The sequence below is a fragment of the Pezoporus wallicus genome, unplaced genomic scaffold (assembly GCF_028554395.1).
Source record: "Pezoporus wallicus isolate ANWC-B61680 ecotype Strahan unplaced genomic scaffold, APGP_CSIRO_Pwel_v1 contig_7731, whole genome shotgun sequence".
In the NCBI taxonomy this organism is placed as follows: Eukaryota; Metazoa; Chordata; class Aves; order Psittaciformes; family Psittacidae; genus Pezoporus; species Pezoporus wallicus.
The window spans coordinates 486,147-506,696 of NW_026635361.1; the positions used below are offsets into that span (position 1 = coordinate 486,147).

At 48.4% G+C, this 20,550-nt stretch overlaps 1 protein-coding gene across 2 annotated transcripts in view; it reads left to right on the forward strand.

The window, feature by feature from the left end:
• Positions 1–17,327, forward strand: part of BBS4 (Bardet-Biedl syndrome 4) — a 41,698-nt gene extending 24,371 nt beyond the window's left edge. For both annotated transcript variants that reach the window (XM_057420786.1, XM_057420790.1), the window contains 11 exons: positions 1,440–1,512; positions 3,959–4,012; positions 5,784–5,911; positions 7,738–7,792; positions 9,197–9,265; positions 10,499–10,651; positions 10,783–10,954; positions 12,018–12,087; positions 15,082–15,223; positions 15,598–15,808; positions 17,148–17,327. In XM_057420786.1, coding sequence (XP_057276769.1) covers positions 1,440–1,512; positions 3,959–4,012; positions 5,784–5,911; positions 7,738–7,792; positions 9,197–9,265; positions 10,499–10,651; positions 10,783–10,954; positions 12,018–12,087; positions 15,082–15,223; positions 15,598–15,808; positions 17,148–17,299 — 1,279 coding nt within the window. In that variant the 3' untranslated portion in view covers positions 17,300–17,327. The remainder of the gene's footprint in view (positions 1–1,439; positions 1,513–3,958; positions 4,013–5,783; positions 5,912–7,737; positions 7,793–9,196; positions 9,266–10,498; positions 10,652–10,782; positions 10,955–12,017; positions 12,088–15,081; positions 15,224–15,597; positions 15,809–17,147) is intronic.
• Positions 17,328–20,550: the final 3,223 nt, after the last annotated feature.

Sequence of the window (20,550 nt, forward strand, 5' to 3'; positions counted from 1 at the left end):
CTCTTTGATGAGCCACGCAGGACTCTCCATGTTTGTTTTTTGCCCTGTCATCAGGTGAAATCCCAGGCTGCTTAATTCCAAACATGCTGACTCCTTATCAGCACTCGAATTGGTTTCCAGAAGCATGGGCTACCCTTAGAAGCAGAATCTCTGTTATCTGCCTGGCTGCTATTGTACTTTCTTTTTCTTTGTGCTTTAAGCAAGAGGAGTAACATGCTGGTTTCTAGGTCCAGAGCTAAGGGAGCTGACCTGACCTGTGTGAACTTGCCCTACAGACCCCTTTCTGTCTCTGAATGTCTGGTTTAGAATCAGAATCCCAGACTGGTTTGTGTTGGAAGGGAGCATAAAGCTCATCCAGTTCCAAATCCCTGCCACAGGCAGGGCACCTTCCACTAGAGCAGGTTGGTCCAAGCCCCATCCAACTTGGCCTTGAAAAAGTTCTGGTGTCCTCAAAACAAAAGGGGCATGGAACTGTTGGAACAAGTCCAGAGGAGGCCACGAGGATGCTCAGGGGCTGGAGCACCTCCTGTATGAAGACAGGCTGGGAAAGTTGGGGCTGTTCAGCCTGGAAAAGAGAAAGCTGCGTGGAGACCTCATAGCAGCTTCCAGTGTCTGAAGGGGGGCTATAGGGATGCTGGGGAGGGACTCTTCATTAGGGACTGTAGCAATACGACAAGGGGTAACGGGTTCAAACTGAAACAGGGGAAGTTTATATATTATTAGGTATAAAGAGAAGTTCTTTACTGTGAGGGTGGTGAGGCACTGGAATGGGTTGCCCAGGGAAGCTGTGAATGCTCCATCCCTGGCAGTGTCCAAGGCCAGGCTGGACAGAGCCTTGGGTGACATGGTTCAGTGTGAGGTGTCCCTGCCCATGTCAGGGGGGTTGGAACTGGATGATCTTAAGGTCTTTTCCAACCCGAACTATTCTATGATTCTATTCTGTGATTCTATGAACACTGCCAGGGATGGGGCAGCCACAGCTTCTCTGGGCACCCTGTGCCAGCGCCTCAGCACCCTCCCAGGGAAGAGCTTCTGCTAAGAGCTCATCTCAGTCTCCCCTCTGGCAGGTTAAAGCCATTCCCCTTGTCCTGTCCCTACAGGCCCTTGCAAAAAGTCCCATTCCAGGTTTCCTGTAGCCCCTTTAGGTATTAGACCACTCTTTTTCCTTTGAGACAAAGGCAGACTTCAGAGCCTGTGAATTCATTCATCGCATCTCCAGTAATGCCAGGCTGTGCCTCAGCATCTCTCAGGATTGATGGCCTAGCCCCGTAAGGGAGCAGGAGTCAGATTGTAATATTGCTGAGACTGTAAACTCAGGGCTTCTCGTGCAGGTCTCTGGAGAGCCAGCAAATAGCATCATTTCTCACTAGCAGAGGTGATAGTGGTTGCACAGCAGGGTTTCAAAGCAATTAACAATAAAACCTGAAATGCTTTTGCAGGTTTCTTTTGGGGAAGCACAAGGCAGCCATTGAAGTGTACAATGAAGCAGCTAAACTCGATGAAAAGGACTGGGTAAGTGTTTCAGTGAGGTGCAGGCTGCTGGAGTGCAAGATGTTTCTGTGGCTTTATGAAGACATCTGCAAATGTGTTCCAAGCAGAGGTGAGCTCAGCCTGAGCAGATGAGGAGCTGCAGAGCTGCGAGGCATCGCCTCTTAGCCCAGGCTCCCAGGCATGGCTGAGCCTCTGCAGTGCCTGCTTGGGATCACAGGAGCAAGGCTTCCTTTCTGCCTGCAGATCCCACACCTTGTCTGGGCGCACAGAGAACCGAGCAACATGTTTGGGCCTTGCAGAGTGTCAGTGCTCACATAGCCATGTTTATACCTGAAGGAAAGGATGGGATGAGCTCGCTGTTTGGAAACCCTCAGGTAGCATTAAAACTTGGTTGTGTAACTGGGAAAGCTTTGTAATGCAAAACACCACTGAAAAGGTTGTCCTCAAACTGGCTGCGAGGGTTACTTGTTACCTACCAAGCATTGCCTGTTTTGGCAAAATGTAGGCTGATGCTAAGGAGCGGTATGCAAATTCAACCTCCTAAACAGGAAGACAAAAAAGGAAGGAAGAGCATTGCAAAGGGAAATGTGTGACCGTGGGCAAGAGGAGAAAGGACGTGGCTTGCAGTTAGTTGTGGCAGCCTTCTGCAGGGGCCTGGTTTGCCTGCGGCAGTGTTGTTTCCAAGATAGACTTGGTACATGTGATCTCATTCCTGAAGATACCAGGCACTCAACTGACTTTGGCGGTGCCTTTGGTGTTCTGAAGATTCAGACCTGATACAAGGATGTGTTTGGTATTATTCAACTTATCCTGTGCCAGTCAACTCAAACCTTTTATACAGTGGGTCTTCTTTCAAGTCTGCGTTCCCTTCACTGACCAAACTACCTGCAGTATGTGCTTGACACCCTATAACCCTCCTTACAGCCACAGCAGGCAGACTTTGGTGGGTACTTCAGTTAGTTATTTCCTGTGCTTTCCCATGAAAGGAGAGCCAGCCTGTGCCCTTCCTCATGCCATCTCGTTGTGCAAGCTGCAGTAACCGGGAGTTACTGATTCATTACTGTTCTACACAGCTGGAGAGGAAAACACCATTCTAAGAGGGTTAATGGGGAAATAAGAGAGTTTCCTTTTAAAGGTCAAGGCTGTCTAAACTGATGAAGCAGTGAAAGGCTTACTGGAACGGAAAGGAGGAACTCTAGTGGACCTCGCTTTCAGCTTCCCAAGATGGGCCAGGTAGGGAAGGTGTCAAGTAGCTTGTCTGTTAAACTGAAGAATTAGAGGTGTGATTGTTCCCTGCAGTGTCATCAGAGTGTTTGGGATCCCTAAGTGATCTTCCTACTCTATTGCTAAATGGTTTAAGATGCCAGAGGGGTATCAGCTCTACCAATGCTCAACTTCTAGTTTGGAAAACTAGGCACGTCTCCCAGTTTTGCCCAGCTGTGTGCAGCAGTGAGTGTATCGCAGTGACTGTACAGCTACACTGAGAGCCACCCATAAGGGCAACTTACTGAGCTTCAGAGACCTCACTGGGAACTGAATCACATCTCGGTGAAGAAACCAGTCTTTGCTCCTTGTTCTCCAAAGACCTGTCATCATTTCTGTGTTGTTCGTCTCAGTGGCCTGGAGTCTGTGTGCAATCACCATTAAGCTTTGTAAGTTCCTGAAGTAACTTGAATTTATAGGTTTACTTGATCTACACAGCAAGAAGGGTGTGTCCAGGCACAGGGCTCATCCCCATGACTGTTATCACTGGCAGATTTTGTAGCTTGTGTTTCACAGAATCACAGAATCCCAGCCTGGGTTGGGTTGGAAGGGACCTCAAAGCTCATCCAGTTCCAACCCCCCTGCCACAGGCAGGGACCCCTTCCACCAGAGCAGCTTGCTCCAAGCCCCTGTGTCCAACCTGGCCTTGAACACTGCCAGGGATGGGGCAGCCACAGCTTCTCTGGGCACCCTGTGCCAGCGCCTCAGCACCCTCCCAGGGAAGAGCTTCTGCCTAAGAGCTCATCTCAGTCTCCCTTCTGGCAGGTTCAAGCCATTCCCCTTGGCCTGTCCCTACATCCCTTGTCCCAAGCCCCTCTCCAGCTTTCCTGCAGCCCCTTTAGGCACTGGAGCTGCTCTCAGGTCTCCCCTTCAGGAGCCTTCTCTTGTCCAGGCTGCCCCAGCCCAGCTCTCTCAGCCTGGCTCCAGAGCAGAGCTGCTCCAGCCCTCGCAGCATCTCCATGGCCTCCTCTGGCCTCGCTCCAACAGCTCCACGTCCCTCTTGTGCTGCTGCCCCAGAGCTGGATCAGGACTGCAGGGGGGGTCTCCCCAGAGGGCAGCAGAGGGGCAGGATCCCCTCCCTGAGCTGCTGCTCACGCTCTGGGGGTGCAGCCCAGCACACGGGGGGGTTCTGGGCTCTAGCACACACTGAGCCTGGGTCATGGGGCCCTTTTTGTAATGCTTGTTTGATTTTGTTTTCATACAGGAGATCAGCCACAACCTGGGTGTCTGCTACATGTACCTGAAGCACTTCAACAAGGTAATGGAAATGCTCGTCGTATCTCCCTGGTGAATGGGAAGCAGGTTCCCAGGAATTTCCCCTTCTTTGGTAGTTGGAAGTGGATCATTTGCAGAGATAGGCATCAAGGAAGTTTTTTGCTTCAGTGTTTGTTTCTGGGAGCAAAGGTTTGGGAGCTGCCTCTGCTTTCATTGCTTGTTGAGTTACTTTGAGCCAGCTGCAAGGCAGTGAAGTTGGATGGTTGTGGAGTGGAGGCAGGCTTGTTGCAGGTCGGGAGGCTTGTCCTGAACCAGGATTTTTTTCAGGGGCCGTTTCTGGTTTTAAAGGGTATGTTTGAGAAACCTGAAAGAGCCACCTGAAACTAGACAGAAAACCAGCTGTGCTCCAACAGGAGCACCTTCTGTTTCTGAGCCTGTCAAAACCAGAGCCATGAACACTGCTGGTTTTGTGAGGAGCAGCAATCCTTAGGGTGTGCCAGTTCCGTCTTCATGAGGAAAAAAGGGGGATGGTTAAGACCCAAACCATTTCCCCTGCATACAGATGCAGCTTGTGCAGAGAGTTTCAGAAGAAAACTTGCTGTCCCCTGGGTCTGCCAGGATTCAGAGAGAAGAGTCATGGGGTTGGTTTGCTGGAGGTGCAGCAGGCTCTTTTCGTCCTCCATGGAAAGGATTTGCTCCTGTATCCAAAGCTTCTCTTGCACCAAGCCTGGAGCAAAAGTCACCCAAGAGCATAGCTGCAGTGTGGCAGCACTAACACTGTTAGCTTTGGAGCTCATCAAAAGCTTGGAAGCTTGAAAGGGCATTTTCTTTCCCAGGTCTGAGCATGCCATTCCCAGTTCCTCATTTAACCCTCCCCTAGGTGCTGGGGATGAGCACTGAGCTGTCTCTGACCCTCTGGGGTTACTTTGTAAGGGAAAATCCAGCATTTAGAAACCTTTAGTTCCCAATTTGGCCATGCTGCTTTCTGCTGCTCTTTCTGGTGGAGTGCTGTGGCCCTTGCAGCAAACCCCTGCTGCGTTCTGTGTTCGAGGCAACCAAGCAAGAAGCTCTGGAGTGCAGATTCATACTTGAGATGTGTTGCCTGCACTGACAGCTTCCAAACTTCCAAACTGCTGACACCTTGTCTGAGATGTACTGGTCACCATGGGCAGCAGTACTTCCATGAGGACATCTAAAATATAATGAAGCCTTCAGGGACGACTCTTCAGTAGGGGCTGGTAACAAATACCCTGTATTGCAGAATTCCATTAGTGTGACAGCATTTCTCTCTCTAATATATCATGTGCTCAGAGACAGCAGGATGCTGGCCCAAGGTGGCAAGATGATATGCTTCCAAGTGTCTCCTATTGGAGGGGATCAGTGTGTGCCTGACAAGAGCTGATTCCCTCCTCTTGTTTACTTGGCAATCCACGCTCGTTGCTGGAATAAGCATTTTAGCAGAGGATAAACTGTAATGTACCTGTTAACCTCACAAATCTGGAGCTTCCCACAAGCCAAACATGTTTGAATACAGGAACAGGCCCATGCTCCTCTCCTCCCTGGGAGGTCATTGCCTCTTGCCTTGGCTTGAAGCACACTGCGTTGCCTTCTGCTGTCCCTGCAAGTGTGTGGCTCCTGGTACAGGACTTGTTTCAACAGTTAGCTGGCTGGGTTCTGCTGGCAGGCTCTCCGAGCTCAGGGGGTGGTGGCTGTTCTCTTCACTGGCTGCTGGGGGTTGCTCCTGAGCTGTTGCTTCCCTGCGGTCTCTGTAATCACTTTTTACTTGTTTTTATTCTCTGTGGCTGTGTGTTTAGGCACGAGACCAGCTAAACAATGCCCTGGAGCTCAGCAGACATGATCTGACTTACATGATGCTGGGGAAAATTCACCTATTGGAGGGGGAGATGGAGAAAGCCATTGAAGTCTATAAGAAAGCCGTAGAGTAAGAACATATCCTTTTTTTCTATCTGCCCATGTCCCATCCTGTACCAGGAGGAACTTGATTGATGTCCCAGGTCTGAATTGAGGACATGATTAAAAAGGCAATGGTGATTATGGATTACCAGTGATGGTACAGTGGATCCTCTGTGCAAAGCTGGCACTTTCAGGCTCTTCAGCTGTCTCTGCTCTCAGCTGTAGTCCTGCTCCTGCTGACAGTGCGTCAGGGAGAAAAGGTAGATGTTGGAAGGGCCACCAAAGCAAAAGTGGAAAACCAAATGGACTGAGATGCCTGGGAGCAAACCTATCCAAACCTGACTTTATCCACTAAAAAGGTGGAACCTGGGTGTCTCTCTAACCCTGATTCTGTCAGAAATCAGTTGCTGGGTTTTACATGCTGTTTTCACTTGGAATGATCTGTGTTGGAGAGCGGGTGAGTAGGCAAGGACACGATGGGGTGGTGGACAGGGAGCTTCTTCCACCCCCTCGCTGTTTCTCAGTACTGATCTGTCTTGGGTTAGGGCATTCCTGAGCATCTGATTTACCAGTGCTTTTAAGATGTAGTTCTGTAATGGAGACAAACACTAAAGAAAAGCAGGGGCATGTCAGAAGCCACTGGAGGATCTACATTCTGTACAGGCTCTTTCCAGGCTGCTGCTTTACACAGCTGCTGTTGCACATCTGACCCAATGTCAGACGTATTGTACCCAATAGGTCTGACAGTGTATTGGGTTGGGAGAACATTTGTACTAATCCAGAATGTTTATTACGTGAATAATCCTTGCTAAGCATCTTACCAGGTTGATGTCTCTTTATCTCAGTGCTCCTCTGCCCTCCCTTCTTCCTCACTCCTCTGTTTTTCTGAGGTTTTTTGTGTTCTCATCTGCCTGCCGTTACCAGCTCCAGGACAGACTGTTGTTGCTCTGTGGTTACTCAACAACAGGCACAGGCCACTTTGTTCTGCTTGGGGTGTAAAGGTGCCAGTGTAAGTGTGTATATTACATTTCATAAGTCTTGATAACAGGGAGCTGAAAACTTCCTTCTTTTAAGGTGAGGGAGGCCACAAATAACAGTGTCTCTTTCTGCTTTTTCTTTTTTGTTGTTCTTTTCATCCTGTTCATGTCTTCAAAAGCTACTGGGAATGGGGATGCTTTTAAAAGGGTTCACAGCATTGCTGTGTGAACTCACACAGCAAAGGATGGGGAGCTGCACACAGTAACTGAAAGCCCTTGGGACATATTTTGTCAAGCTTCTCTGTGCTGAATGGACTGATGTGTATGGCCAGGGTTACATTAACAAGTAGTGCCTCTCTGAGCACTCTGGTCCACAGCTGGTCTGTGACACCAGGTTTGTAATCATTTCATAGGGTGAATTAAAAGTCTGATGTTGAGTGTGCGTAGGTTCCATCAGAAATGCTGAAGATTGCATGTCCTACATGGCCCAGGAGGCTTAGGATGGTTTTACAGCTTGGTTTATGGGAGACTGTGGAAAATCCCATTTTCTATTTCCAGGTCACTGATGCAGACTCACACTGAAGCTTAACAAAACCACATTATCTTCTTATGCATCCAGTTCTGTTTCACAGAACTCTGTCGCCTTCTCATTTGTAAAGAGATTTTGAAAGCTTAGGTGTCCTATCCCTCAGATGAAGCCCCCATGATGACAGTTGTTCTAATGTTTGTATTTAGTAATAACAGTTAATTTCCTGGAGTGAAATGATGTCTATATCACTCTCTATGATGCTATAATGTAGCATCACAGCTCCATGGTCTGGTTTTACCTTGTTCTAGCAGTGCTAATAAGCAACCAGCTCTGGCTTTTGTATTGCAGGTTTTCCCCGGAGAACGCAGACCTCCTTACAACACTGGGGCTGCTGTACTTGCAGGTACTGAAGCTGTTCTGAGGAACTTAGTTACTGTCAAAATGATCCAGGGTTTTTTTGTCCACCTGCCCATGACTTGCACACGGTTCTCTGAAGCCTGCCCTCAGCACGACAGAGCTTGCTTTTCTCTCTCTTTTTCCCTTTTGCCACTAAAAGCAAGTTGATTTCCTGGACCTGAGCCAAGGCAGGAATTCTGTTTGGCAACCAGCCTAATTCTGTTATAAATCCTCCAAGTATAACAGAACATGACTAGTCATTACCTTGTTTCTGGAGCAGGAGTCTAGCAAGTTATTGTCCTGCAAAAGCAGCCATGAAATTGTTAGTGCTAACACACCGTGGAAGGGAATGGGAATCGATTTAAATAACAAAGGAATGCTTATCACTCGGGTCTGTAAAATGTATGGGAAGGACTGTCTCATTACTCCAAAAGTAAGCTTCCCACAAGCAAAGAATAGGCCGTAGTGCCTGAAAGGATTGATGGGCTGGAAATCTGGCACCAAATGTGGATTTGGAAAGATCCTTGAGCATTTCATAGAATCATATTGTGGAGTGGTTTGTGTTGGAAGGGACCTTAAAGCTCCTCCAGCTCCAACCCCTGCCATGGGCAGGGACACCTTCCACTAGAGCAGCTTGCTCCAAGCCCCTGTGTCCAACCTGGCCTTGAACACTGCCAGGGATGGGGCAGCCACAGCTTCTCTGGGCACCCTGTGCCAGCGCCTCAGCACCCTCACAGGGAAGAGCTTCTGCCTAAGAGCTCATCTCAGTCTCCCCTCTGGCAGGTTAAAGCCATTCCCCTTGTCTTTGTTTAGATGCTTGAGAGTAAAATGTAGATCTTGAAAAAAATTGCCTTGCTCCAGAGCTATGGAAATTCAGTAGGAGCTTTGGATGTCTGAGGTGGCTGTGTGTGGATATAAAGGGGAGTATGACGTGGGAAGGGGGATCTGTAAGATGGAGTTAGCACGAGTATAACGTTCACCCTGTGAATTTAGCTGCCAGGTCTGTGCTGTGATTCATTTGTTCAGTTTGTCATGCCTCTGGGTACATGCTCACCTTCAGGAGTGTTAAAGATGCTTCTACAGCTTTCCCACTTGCTGCTAATTACAGAAGGTGCTAGACTTGGATGCGTCAGTACAATTGCTGGCGTGACAGATGGGCTTCTCATCAATTTTTGTGACCAAAAAAGGACACCAGTATCCAGAATTTTATCCTGTTTGGACTGGTATAATTCTGGCATAACTCAGTTGAAGATTGTAGGATTTATTTAAGTGATTCTAAAGAGTCATCTGCTTTTATATGGGCAAAGTCATGCCCACTAACACTTGCAGCCTGTTGGAAGACAAGGGAGGACTTCTCCTTCTTAACCCCCTTAGTCCTGTATTTCTGATGCTTATTTACTTCTTTTCCCAGCTTGGGGAGTACCAGAAGGCTTTTGAACACCTTGGGAACGCACTTACTTACGACCCAGGCAACTACAAGGTATGAGGAGTGGAAATGAACCAGTGGAATGATGATGAGACACCTCCTAAAGCTAATTCCAGTATCAGAGCTTTGCCATCCATAGCGAGGGTCAGCCTGGAGAGGCTGACAAGGATCATACCCAGAAAGCTTTCTTTGAAGGACATGTCTGGGACCTTTCCCTGGGCAGGGAGTTGGATGTGTGTGGAGGTAGGCAAAGGGGAAGAAGCAGAATATGGGATATTAAATTGATCCCTTTGATTTCTAATCTGAAGTTGCAGCAAAACCAAGTGGAATTTACTTTGGAAGGCAAGTCTTCTAGAAAGTGTTTCCAAAATTCCAAGAGCTGTGCCCAGGTCCCTCTGACTCTAAGCACAGAGCACAGATACAGGTGGTGTTGCATTCTGCTATTCCCCCATCTGCTAATAACCCTGTCTGTGCTTCCAGCTGTTGGATACAAATGTGCCTTTCCTTGCCTCCGGTTTGGAAAGCTGAGCTTGGCGTCTAGTTTTCCTCCCTGATTGTGAAACTGCTTCCCTTTTTAGACATGTTACTTCATTCCTGTCTGCTTCTTCTCCCCTTCTGCACGATGCTAACAACGGGGAGTACTGAAACGTGCGGCTGACAAACGAGACACGAATGCAAGGCAAATGTTATTGTGCAAACACCTTTACACTTACAAATCTGATGTGTCACTGTGAAATACTAGAAGGGCCTTCTCTAATGTGGTTTAAATAAATGTGTTGTCATTGCTTGCTTTTCCCCACATGCATATTTCCATGAATTTTCAGTCTCAGGCAGGCAGTGTGAACTAGGCTGGCTTTGCTGCGGGTGTCTTGCTGGAGTGTGTTTTGTTCTCCAACTTCACTTGCACCAGCACTATTTCTCTCTGTGCTTGTCAGTAAAAGGAACCTATCTAGTGCATAGATCTTCTCAGAGACTCAGACTGTCAGAGGTACTACTGTCACCCCAAACCAGACCCTCAACACTTCTCACCTTGTGATGTTTCCAAGATTGAGATAGTGCAGGAAGAAGCAGGCTTGAGTCCCTTCTTTCCCCTATCCTCTGCTCAATGTCGAGAGATTCCAGAGTCCTCACCTGCTCCCCACTGTTGGTTTTGGCTGCCCCTGGAAGAAAACACCTAAAGAAGTTAAAGGCTTGCTCTTGAGATAGCTTTTGTTTAGTCACTTTGTCCTGTTGTCCTCTTCTCTATCTGGAAAATGCCGTTCTTCAGCCTGTTGTCTTGTCTCGAAGGCTACCTTGGCTGCTGGCAGCATGATGCAGGCGCACGGAGATTTTGACGTTGCCCTCTCCAAGTACCGGGTGATAGCCAGCACTGCACCTGAAAGCCCCCCGCTGTGGAACAACATCGGGATGTGCTTCTTTGGGAAGAAGAAATACGTAGCTGTAAGCGTCTGGTTTCCTTTCTTTTTAGATCTGTAGCTAACGTCATGCAAGAACAAGATTCCTCTTGTGGCAGAGGCAGGGGCTCTGTTTGGGAGGGCTGTGTTACAGCACATTCATTCCTTGTTTTCAAGGCTGTCAGTTGCCTGAAGCGGGCAAACTACTTGGCTCCCTTTGACTGGAAGATTTTGTATAATCTGGGGTTAGTCCACCTCACAATGCAGCAGTACGCGTCTGCTTTCCACTTCCTCAGTGCTGCCATCAACTTCCAGCCCAAGATGGGAGAGCTCTATATGCTCCTTGCAGGTATGCAATGCTCTGTTATCCAGCTCTGTGTATGTCCACCTTAGGAGATGTAACTCTAGAGATACAGAAAGTTTGGGCTGAAGTAAATGCTGGGTAAAGATTAAACTAAGAAGCTGTTCCCCAGGAGGTGACTGACAGGTATGAAGTCTTAATAGTCATTCTCTCTCAGTGATGAATAGGAAGGTTAAGTTGCAGTCAGATCCAGATTAAGCATTAAAAAAGACTTTTTACATGTTAGAATTTGTGTTTGGGTTGCCTAAGCAGTGGGTGTGCATTTTCAGGACTGGATATTTTTGGGGTCAAGTGAGACAAATGTGTCAGAAGCGACATCGTGAGGGTTAATTGTGGCAGCAGTCCCTGAACAGCACCTATTTATTTGATGATGTAATTCCATTCAGAATTGTCCTAAAAATTATAGAATCTCAGACTGGTTTGGGTTGAAGGGAGCTTAAAGCTCATCCAGTTCCACCCCACTGCCACAGGCAGGGACACCTTCCACTAGAGCAGCTTGCTCCAAGCCCCTGTGTCCAACCTGGCCTTGAACACTGCCAGGGATGGGGCAGCCACAGCTTCTCTGGGCACCCTGTGCCAGCGCCTCAGCACCCTCACAGGGAAGAGCTTCTGCCTAAGAGCTCATCTCAGTCTCCCCTCTGGCAGGTTCAAGCCATTCCCCTTGGCCTGTCCCTACATCCCTTGTCCCAAGCCCCTCTCCAGCTTTCCTGCAGCCCCTTCAGGCACTGGAGCTGCTCTCAGGTCTCCCCTTCAGGAGCCTTCTCTTGTCCAGGCTGCCCCAGCCCAGCTATCTCAGCCTGGCTCCAGAGCAGAGCTGCTCCAGCCCTCGCAGCAGCTCCATGGCCTCCTGTGGCCTCGCTCCAACAGCTCCACGTCCCTCTTGTGCTGCTGCCCCAGAGCTGGATCAGGGCTGCAGGGGGGGTCTCCCCAGAGCACAGCAGAGTTCCCCTCCCTGAGCTGCTGCTCACACTCTGGGGGTGCAGCCCAGCACAGAGATGGTAGTGAAGTCCTTGTGAAGCATCAGCTTCTGTGTGTACATTTTGTTTTACAGTTGCTCTCACAAACCTTGAGGACATCGAGAATGCAAAGCGTTCCTATGAGCAAGCTGTGGCACTGGACAAGTAAGTCTTGCTGGTGGCTGTCAGTATTTGAGTGCATTGCTTTGCCTCCCTCAACCTGATTTCCTTTGCATGCTCTGTCCCTGGGTCTGCTTTGACCCTAAAAGGTTTGCAGTGAGGAAACATTTTTATTCCTGCAGTGCTTCAAGTGACAGTTTTAAGCCCACATTTAAAACAAAAAAAAAAAAAAGAAAGAAAACAACCCCAAATTTCAAGTCAGCTCTGAAAAACTGAAGGGGAAATTTTGTTTCAGAGCAACCCAAAGCTGGTTTCTATTTTGCTGTTTAGTCAGTGAGTCAGCGGTGATGACTTTGGATTCCAGCCTTCCTTTCAGTGAATACTTGTACACAGTGGAGCAGATTCAATAGAAGAAAACCAGCCATTCCCAAATATTTTGACACCCAAAGTCTGAGCATGCTGCGGAGGAATGGGATGCTCTGGGTAAATCCTGTTCTGAATTGGGCAGAGAGACGATTTTTAGTTTGGAGAATGTGGGCAAGAAGTTCATGCAAAGCACAAAATAGGGCAGCAATGTGGTCCTTTCTGCTCCATTTCGTGACCCATCTCTGTTTGCAGTCCAGCTCTTAACGGAGCTCTTGGTTCAGAAGTGTAAAGCTGAACCTCACAGCGTTTCAGAATTTAAGACAGAAACCCAAATTTGTCTCAAATTCTGCCTCTCTCCCCACTTTACTGGGGATATTTGCAGCCACCAGCATGCTGCTCCTGAGCCTGGAGTCTGTGTGCTGGCCACAGGGCGGTGGCAAAAGCACTCTCCATCTGCAGTGGCCACCACAAGGTGGCATGAGAAGGTGCTGGTCCCTTTTCCTCTGTCCTCTCTAACAGGGGTGCCTTGGCCAGGCTCAATTTGGGGAATTCTGGAAACTCCTAAGCCCATTGTAAAGGGCAACAGGTTTCCAAACCCACTGCAGTGCAGTTCTTGTGATGAGGTGCTGTAAATGCTTTCAGACATTTACTGGGAATTACCTGGCCTGAACATGCTGCAGGCATCTGGCGCTGGGGTTCTTCATACTCATGCATCTAAAGAGCTACAAAGCAGGTAGTGCTTTGTAATCTGTTAAAATTAATTTGTTAATTAAATTAATTTGTAATCTGTTAAAATTTGCAAATCTGTTAAAATTAATCTGTTTCGAATGTGGTAGGTCTGTGCAGCCTCCTCCTTGGAACCAGGCCTGGGCAAACTGCTCAAGGCTTTGTACATGGATTGCTGTGGGAGAACGTTTGCAATGGTGTTGGTTGTTCCTACCAACAGCACTAAGTCCAGTTGACTCCTGGCTTTCCTACGCAGCCTTCCAGGCCCAGAAAGGCAGTGCAGGACCTTACAGACTGCTTAGACTGTTATTGTGTGGCTGAATCCCTGTCCCCACAGGCTTTCTTTGCTGGCATATGAAGAACTGCTTGGCTGGGATGAAGGCAGCCGTGTTTGTTTCCATTGCCAGAAGTCCTTGGTTGACATTGGCCTGGGTGCCATGGGTGCCACGGGGACTGCAGTGGAAAGCATCTTGGAAAAACCTTTCAAAAAGCTGTTTCTTCTTAGTACTATGAGTTCTAGCTCACAGCTCTCCTTCTTTCTGGGGTTCTTTAGCTATTGGCTTTTTTCTAAGTGTCAGGTTGCTTCTCAGCTCTTGATGGTGAAGTGGCTTCATGAATTTGAAACTGGCTTTTCCCAGATGTGTCTGGTCTCAGCAGGGTTTTGCTGTGTAGGTTTGGTTTCGTGTAGCTTGGCTTTTTGAGGGAGATGGCGAAGAGATGGGGTTTTGATTGTTTATTTGTTCATGCACTACATCCTTTGCTTTGGCAAAGACATTGAGGAGGGGTTTTGTGGGATGCAGGAGCAGCATTCCAGCTCCATTTAAAGGAAAACCAATGGTTGTAGATGCTCTCAGATTTCTGCCAACAGTCTTTGTTCTTGCAGCACTGTCACATAACTTACTGAGGATGGAGAGTCCTGGGCTGCAGATGTCACTCCTATTTATTGAACAGTGTGAGCAGAAGCTTTCCCTTCCATGCTCCACAAAGGATGCTCTCTCTGGCTTGGTGCTGAGTGCGGGTGCTGGAGTCCTTGGATGGCTCCAGTTATCCCTGCCAAGCTCCAGGAGAGGGCACCAGTCCCTTGCTCACATTTCTTGAGCAAACTGCAAAGCGTCTCTCAGTGACCGGTGTGCGGATACACGGGTTCTTGCATTCCATTTCTGTGGCATATAATACACATACAGTCCAAAATAAGGGTGAGATTCAGGCTGATAAAGTCAGAGCAGTTTGTTGAGTGTGGCTTCTCAGGCAAGGATCAGCTCTCTGAGAGGGTCGGGTATTAATTACAGAGCCAAGGAGTCAGCTCACTCTTCCCTCCGGTTTAGTTTGCTCGCTCCTGGCTATGCCAGAAGAAAAGTTGCTGTTTGGGGTTAATGTGAAGAAAATGGATACTGTAGAAAATAAGAACTCAGGGAGTAATTTTTGAAATCATGACAGAATCCCAGCCTGGTTTGGGTTGAAGGGACCTTGAAGCTCACCCAGCTCCAACCCCTGCCACGGGCAGGGACCCCTTCCACTGGAGCAACTTGCTCCAAGCCCCTGTGTCCAACCTGGCCTTGAACACTGCCAGGGATGGGGCAGCCACAGCTTCTCTGGGCACCCTGTGCCAGCGCCTCAGCACCCTCACAGGGAAGAGCTTCTGCCTAAGAGCTCATCTCAGTCTCTCCTCTTCATGTGCTTTTCTGCATCAAGAAGGGAGGCACAGGTAACAGTGTTATTTGGGGCTCTGGTCTCCTCTTCGAGTCCTTCACTAATGGGTATCACCTCCTGTTCCTCTGTAACAGTCTGTACAGTTATGTGTGCTTGTACTGGGTGAATGAGGGAAGAAGTGAGGAAAATAAAATGTGACCATCATGTTCTGTAGCATGCTGGCTTGTAAAATACAGACAACAGCTCTGGATAAGTGTTACCGCAGGGAATGTGATGGATCCTGTGTGTCTGCTGCAGGTGCAACCCCCTGGTCAACCTGAACTACGCTGTCCTGCTGTATAACCAGGGTGACAAGAAGGGAGCCCTCTGTCAGTACCAGGAGATGGAGAAGAAGGTCAATGCCTTGAAGGAGGGCAGTACTCTTGACTTTGACCCTGAGGTATGTGCCCCACAGTTGTCGGCAGGAACTGAGCAGCCACACCAAGGCTGGCAACAGCCGAGGAGCAAATTTGACTTTGGAGTCCAGTTCTGGGGAAGAAATTCTGCTTATGAGATTTCCAAGCAGAGCAGGCGCCTGCTGAGAGCTGCTTGCTTCATTCCTGCTCTTTGAAGCCCAGTGCTTCAATCAATACACAGCAAGACAAGATTCCCTCTTAATTAAAGGAATGAATTGGTGGGGATGTTTCCCTCAAGCACCATAGCAGTGGCCAGCTCTGCCATCTCTCGTTTTGTCAGGGGGGTTGTGGTGGTGTTGATTTTACCGTTGGCTGAAGTGTTCCTGTTTACAGTGGTTTCCTCTCTTTGCTTCTTGAGATGGTGGAGGTTGCCCGGAAGATGGGAGTTGCCCTGCAAGCAGGGGAGAGCCTGGTCTGGACTAAGTCTTCTAAAGAATCTAAATCCAAGCAGAAAGCTGCTCTGTCAGGCAAATCCTCCAGCACTCAGCAGCCGCTGGGCTCTAACCAGGCCCTGGGTCAAGCCATGTCCTCGGCTGCAGGCTATGGGAAAACCATGCAGCTTCCCTCAGGTACTTCTCTTTTGCTTCTCTTAAAAGTAGAACTGTGGGAGGGGAAAGGAGAAATCTCTCTTCCTTTGAGTAAAGAGTTACAGCACATGTGTAGGAAGGTATTGACTTGCTTACACATCAGTGATATCAATATTTGGCACTAACTGTCCCGGATTTCTGAGTGAAGGAAGCATGGAAAGAAGGTTCTCTCTGTGGTACATTATACTGTTCTGCTTTGCAGGGGTGCAGAGAGCCAGTGAAATTTCCCTTCCTGTCTGAGCCACGATGGGCAGGACTCCATTAGCACAGGGTTGAGCTCTTGCTCTGGACAGGGGTGGTTTCAGAAACCAGACCTCTTGTCTTCCTTTGGAAGAGCGCAGGAGCTGCCATGCACAGAGAGGTTGCTGGAGAGAAAGGGAATTAAGGACATTCTGAAGCAATTTATCATTCCTGTTACAAAAGTAACTGCAATTGGATTGCTTTGAAGCTGGATTACCTTTTGGTGGTGGCTCCTGGGCTGGAGCTTGCTCAGGAGGTAGTATCAGTATCATCCTTAGGAGCTTTACACTGACAGCTGTCCTTGCTGCTTCTTGCTGGGGCTGGGTAGGAGCATCTCCTGAGCCACCATCATAGCCTGACCTCCTCTCACCCCTTGGCTTCCGAAGAGGAATGCGCTGGGTTCGTCATGGTGATGTTCTGTCACCATCAGTCTTGTTGCCTGCAGACTGAAGCAGGAAAGAGGTTGTGTAATCCAGGCCTCTTGCTCTGCTCCCCCCTAAGGACCTGTTCCACTTCTCGTGCATGGAACAAACTTCCCATGCAGGGAAGACTTAGCCAGAAAAGCTGTAAAATAAAATGTAACAGGAGTTTAGGGCTTACCTGAAGGACCTCATTACCCATATTGGAGAAGGGAGCTGATTCAAATCATCACTTGTCAGCCTAAAGCTAAGCACAGAAACAGATTGAGCATGGCAGTGTCCTGTTTTGATTTTATTCTCAAAGCAGCTACTTGAACCACCTGGAATCTCTCCCTGAGTCTGCTAAACTGTGAACTAAGAATGATACCTGAGTATAAACCAGCTTCAGTGGAACTGTTTTCCTTTCCAAAGCGTGAATTAATGTCTAAGCTTGTACTGACTTACCACAACAGCCCAGCTGAATGAGATACTGGGCTTCCCTTCATCCGAGCTTTGGGTACTGTGAGGTCTCTGCCTCAGTAACTCACAAGAGTTAAGTGCTATTCATAGGCAGAAGAAACCTGAGAGGAACTGATAGTTGTGGTCGTGCTGCCTGGAAGGGCAAAGAGATGAGACAAAACACGTGTAGTCATACAGTGACCGTAACTGTGTTCTCTCCCCAGGTGCTAGAGCTCCAGCCCCACTTGCAAAGTCTCCCTCACTGCCTCTGGAACCAGAACCAGGCTCAGAAATGAGCCCCAAGGAAACTCCGGCACCAGCAGCGGCTGAGGAGCAGAGGAAAGAGAAGCGCAAGAGCTCCCAGGCAGTGGAGTAGGAGGGACTGTGGTCAGGACGGGCAGGTGCAGGAGTGCTTGCCCTGATCCTCAGGGGCTTCACCCCACTGTCAGTCCCTCTAAATACAGCAGTTCCTGTTGATGATTTTAGCACATGGTCTCTACCTTATCCCAAGGGGTAGTTGCAGCAATCAGAAGAGGTTTCTGTGTAGCTGCTGTTACTGTGGTCACAGCTTACTACAAGAGGCTGGAGGCTGGAGATCCATCTATCCCCAGGGCTGGCAGTCTTCAGGGGTTTGGTGTAAGTCCTCCAGAAGGATGCTGAGGTACCCTGTATGATTAGAAAACCCAGCAGTAGTGACTTAGGATCCTGGACCCCGAAGAGATCAAACCCTTCCAGTGGCTGAACTTGTAAGCATGGAGGAAGCCCTACAGAGGCTGTAGGAAGGTCAGTGGTAATAATGCTCAGAGAGGGGTGAAGGTAGCACCTCACCAGGGCAAGTGCAGAGCAGGAAGCCAGGCTCAAGACTAGCACAGCCTGGCTTACCATTAAGGTTAAGCTTCTCTGTGGGAGCTAAGCAGGTTGTAAAGCTGACCTATGGCAAGGCATGTGCTCAAGGCTGGCTGTTGGGGAAGCAGCTAGCAGGAAAGTCTGCCAAATTCCTCATTGTGCTGAGAAACAGGGTAAATGAGCCTCAGGAAAGCTCTGCTCATGGGACTGGAGTTCTGCCTTGAGAGTTTGTGTTGCCCAGCATGGGGTGTAAGATTGGTTTGCAGGGGAAAAAATGAGCAAGTCCTTGCAGCAAAGATGATAGGTCAGCCTCAGTGCTGAAAGTAAATTGGTTTAGTACCAGCAGCCATGCTCGGAAGGGTTTAGTTACACCCTCCTGACAGTTCATTTTAGGAGAAATCATTTGCTGCAGCTGCAAGGTGGCAAAGCAGCCCCTTGGTGAGCAGAGCAGGGGATTTTAATGCCCACATGGCACTGGAGGTGCTTTCAAAATGTTTTTACCCTTGAACAGCCCAATCTCAGCCTTCCTCCTCTCTGCTACTGTCAGTTTGTTGCCTCTGGGATTTATCCAGAGCTTGATACAGGTCCTAAACCAACTGTTTTTGGGAACTAAAGGTGGAACCATGATACTTTACATCAAGTATTGGGTTAAGTAGTTTTCCTCATCCTCCCCGCTGCATACTGAGGCATGCAGAAGGCTGCCATGGCTGTGGGAAGCTGAAGCTTCAGGGATCAGTGTTTGCTGGTGAAGCCGCCCAGCTCTTTAAAATGGATTTCCTGCTTTTAGCTCTGTGCTGCTGCCTTGTGTCACTCCACAATTAACAAATCCAGCAGAGGAGGGCTAGTGATGGCAGCTCCTCCATAGCAACAATGGAAAAGCAGCATGACCACGGCCCTGGATACATTAACATCCTTCAGCTGTGCTTTGCGTTAGCTGCTATTATCTAAAATGACATTAATGCATCTTTAGAGTGCAACGAGGAACTAAAGTGCTATCCTGCTCCCTGGAGAGTGCTAGGAGAGTAGGAACCCTTCACTTTCTCCTCTGTTTTGATTGCCAAAACTGCCTGCTTATCTCAAATGTGGCTTTTTCCCCCAGCTGTCCTGTACCACTGGGTTTGTGTCAGTGCAGCTTCAGGGCAGCACTCCTGTAAGGCTTCCCTTGTGCTAGGGTTGAAGAAAACAGGATTTCTTGTGGAGCCCTGGCAGAATGGAACAAAGCCAACATGCAGCAGTGTGAGCAGGTACAGTGCAGCCACTTTAGTCACATTAACCATCTTACCTGGCGAGTTACTGCAGCATGGTGGAGTGTGTGGAGAAGAGGTTAGGATTGCAGAGCAGAGGGGGGCAGGATATGGCAACTCTTAAATCACCCCCAAAGCTTCAGTTCAGGATGTTCTTTCCCAATAGCAATTGATTACTGTGATCTTTTAGTCTTATCACAAAGGCTTTGAAGAAGCTCCAACACAAGGAACAGTGACCAGAGCAGGTTACAGGTGGGTGAGTGCCAGCATTGTCAATACAGGAAGATTTTAGCTCCATCTGCTTATGTCCGTTTGTTTGGCTTTCAGAAGCTGCTTTGCCTGCCCTCTGCTAGTTTGGAAGTTCTGTAAAGGTGTTTAAAACAAATACATATTTTAGTGAGAAGCTTTTGCAGACAGCTGACCAGTTTGTCTATGAAAAGGAGCAGCAGCACCTTGTTGCTTCCTGGATTTGAAGGGAGAAAAGTGAGCTCCATGTCTAAGGAAGCATCTCTGAAGGTGTAATTGTGGTTGGATAATAAACAGAACTGAGGGTCTTTGTCCTGTCCTCTCTCCTCCCCCTGGGTATGGTGATGATGACCTTTGCATACAGTAAATTCATGGTATCTTTATGGAAAGCTTTTCTTATGTTATCTAATGATGAGAATGAGGCCAAACAGTTCTTTCAACTGGAATTAAGCAAGGGCTTTTTCAGCAGGCCTATACTCGCTCATTTAGGGAGTTTGGAAATCACACCTTATGTTCCAAAACCTGTTTCTGGCATCAGCCATAATTCTCATCTTCTCTTTTCGGCCCCTAATTGAAATCTGAAGACTGAAAAGAATAATGAGCTTAGTTTCTAGGGAAGCAGAAACCATCTGCTTCAGGAAGGTTTTCTCCCCGTTTTAGAAAGCTGTATATCCTCCAAGAGGTTAAATCAGTGCTTACAAGGTAGGCTGCAGCTTGACTGCCTCCCAGCAAAGAAACTCCACGTCCCTCAGACAGCAACACTTGGGCCTTGTTTCAGCCAAGAGTAATGATCTGTGGGCTCAGCAGTGCGTGCTCAACCCAGACAAACTGGCTTTGAGGTACCCGAGCCAACGGGCTGCTGATTTATCATGCCCTGCTCCTGTACAGGATCTGGTTTGCCCAGCTGTGTTCAGTGCCAGGCTGTACTGAGCAAGGTGGACCTCGGGTCCTACTCAACCTCCTGTTCTTGTGGAAGGTGTTCAGGGTTTAGACTTCCCCCTTGGGAAGTGGGTTTCCGTTTCTGCTACAGAGACAGACAAGTCTCAGTGCTGAATAAGAAACATAAACTTGACTAAAATAATAAGCTCCACTCATAAATGCAGTACAAAAAGAAGATGGATTATAACTAGTTCATCAGCCAAGAGTTTTATATAGTAGGAAACACAGTTCTGCCACATGGAAAGCTTTAGCACTCTCAAAGCAAACTGCACGAAACCCCAAGCATCAGTGTAGATACAGGTGAGGTTTGAACCCAGTTTTACCCAGGCTGCGCTGATGAAGGAGCAGCTTT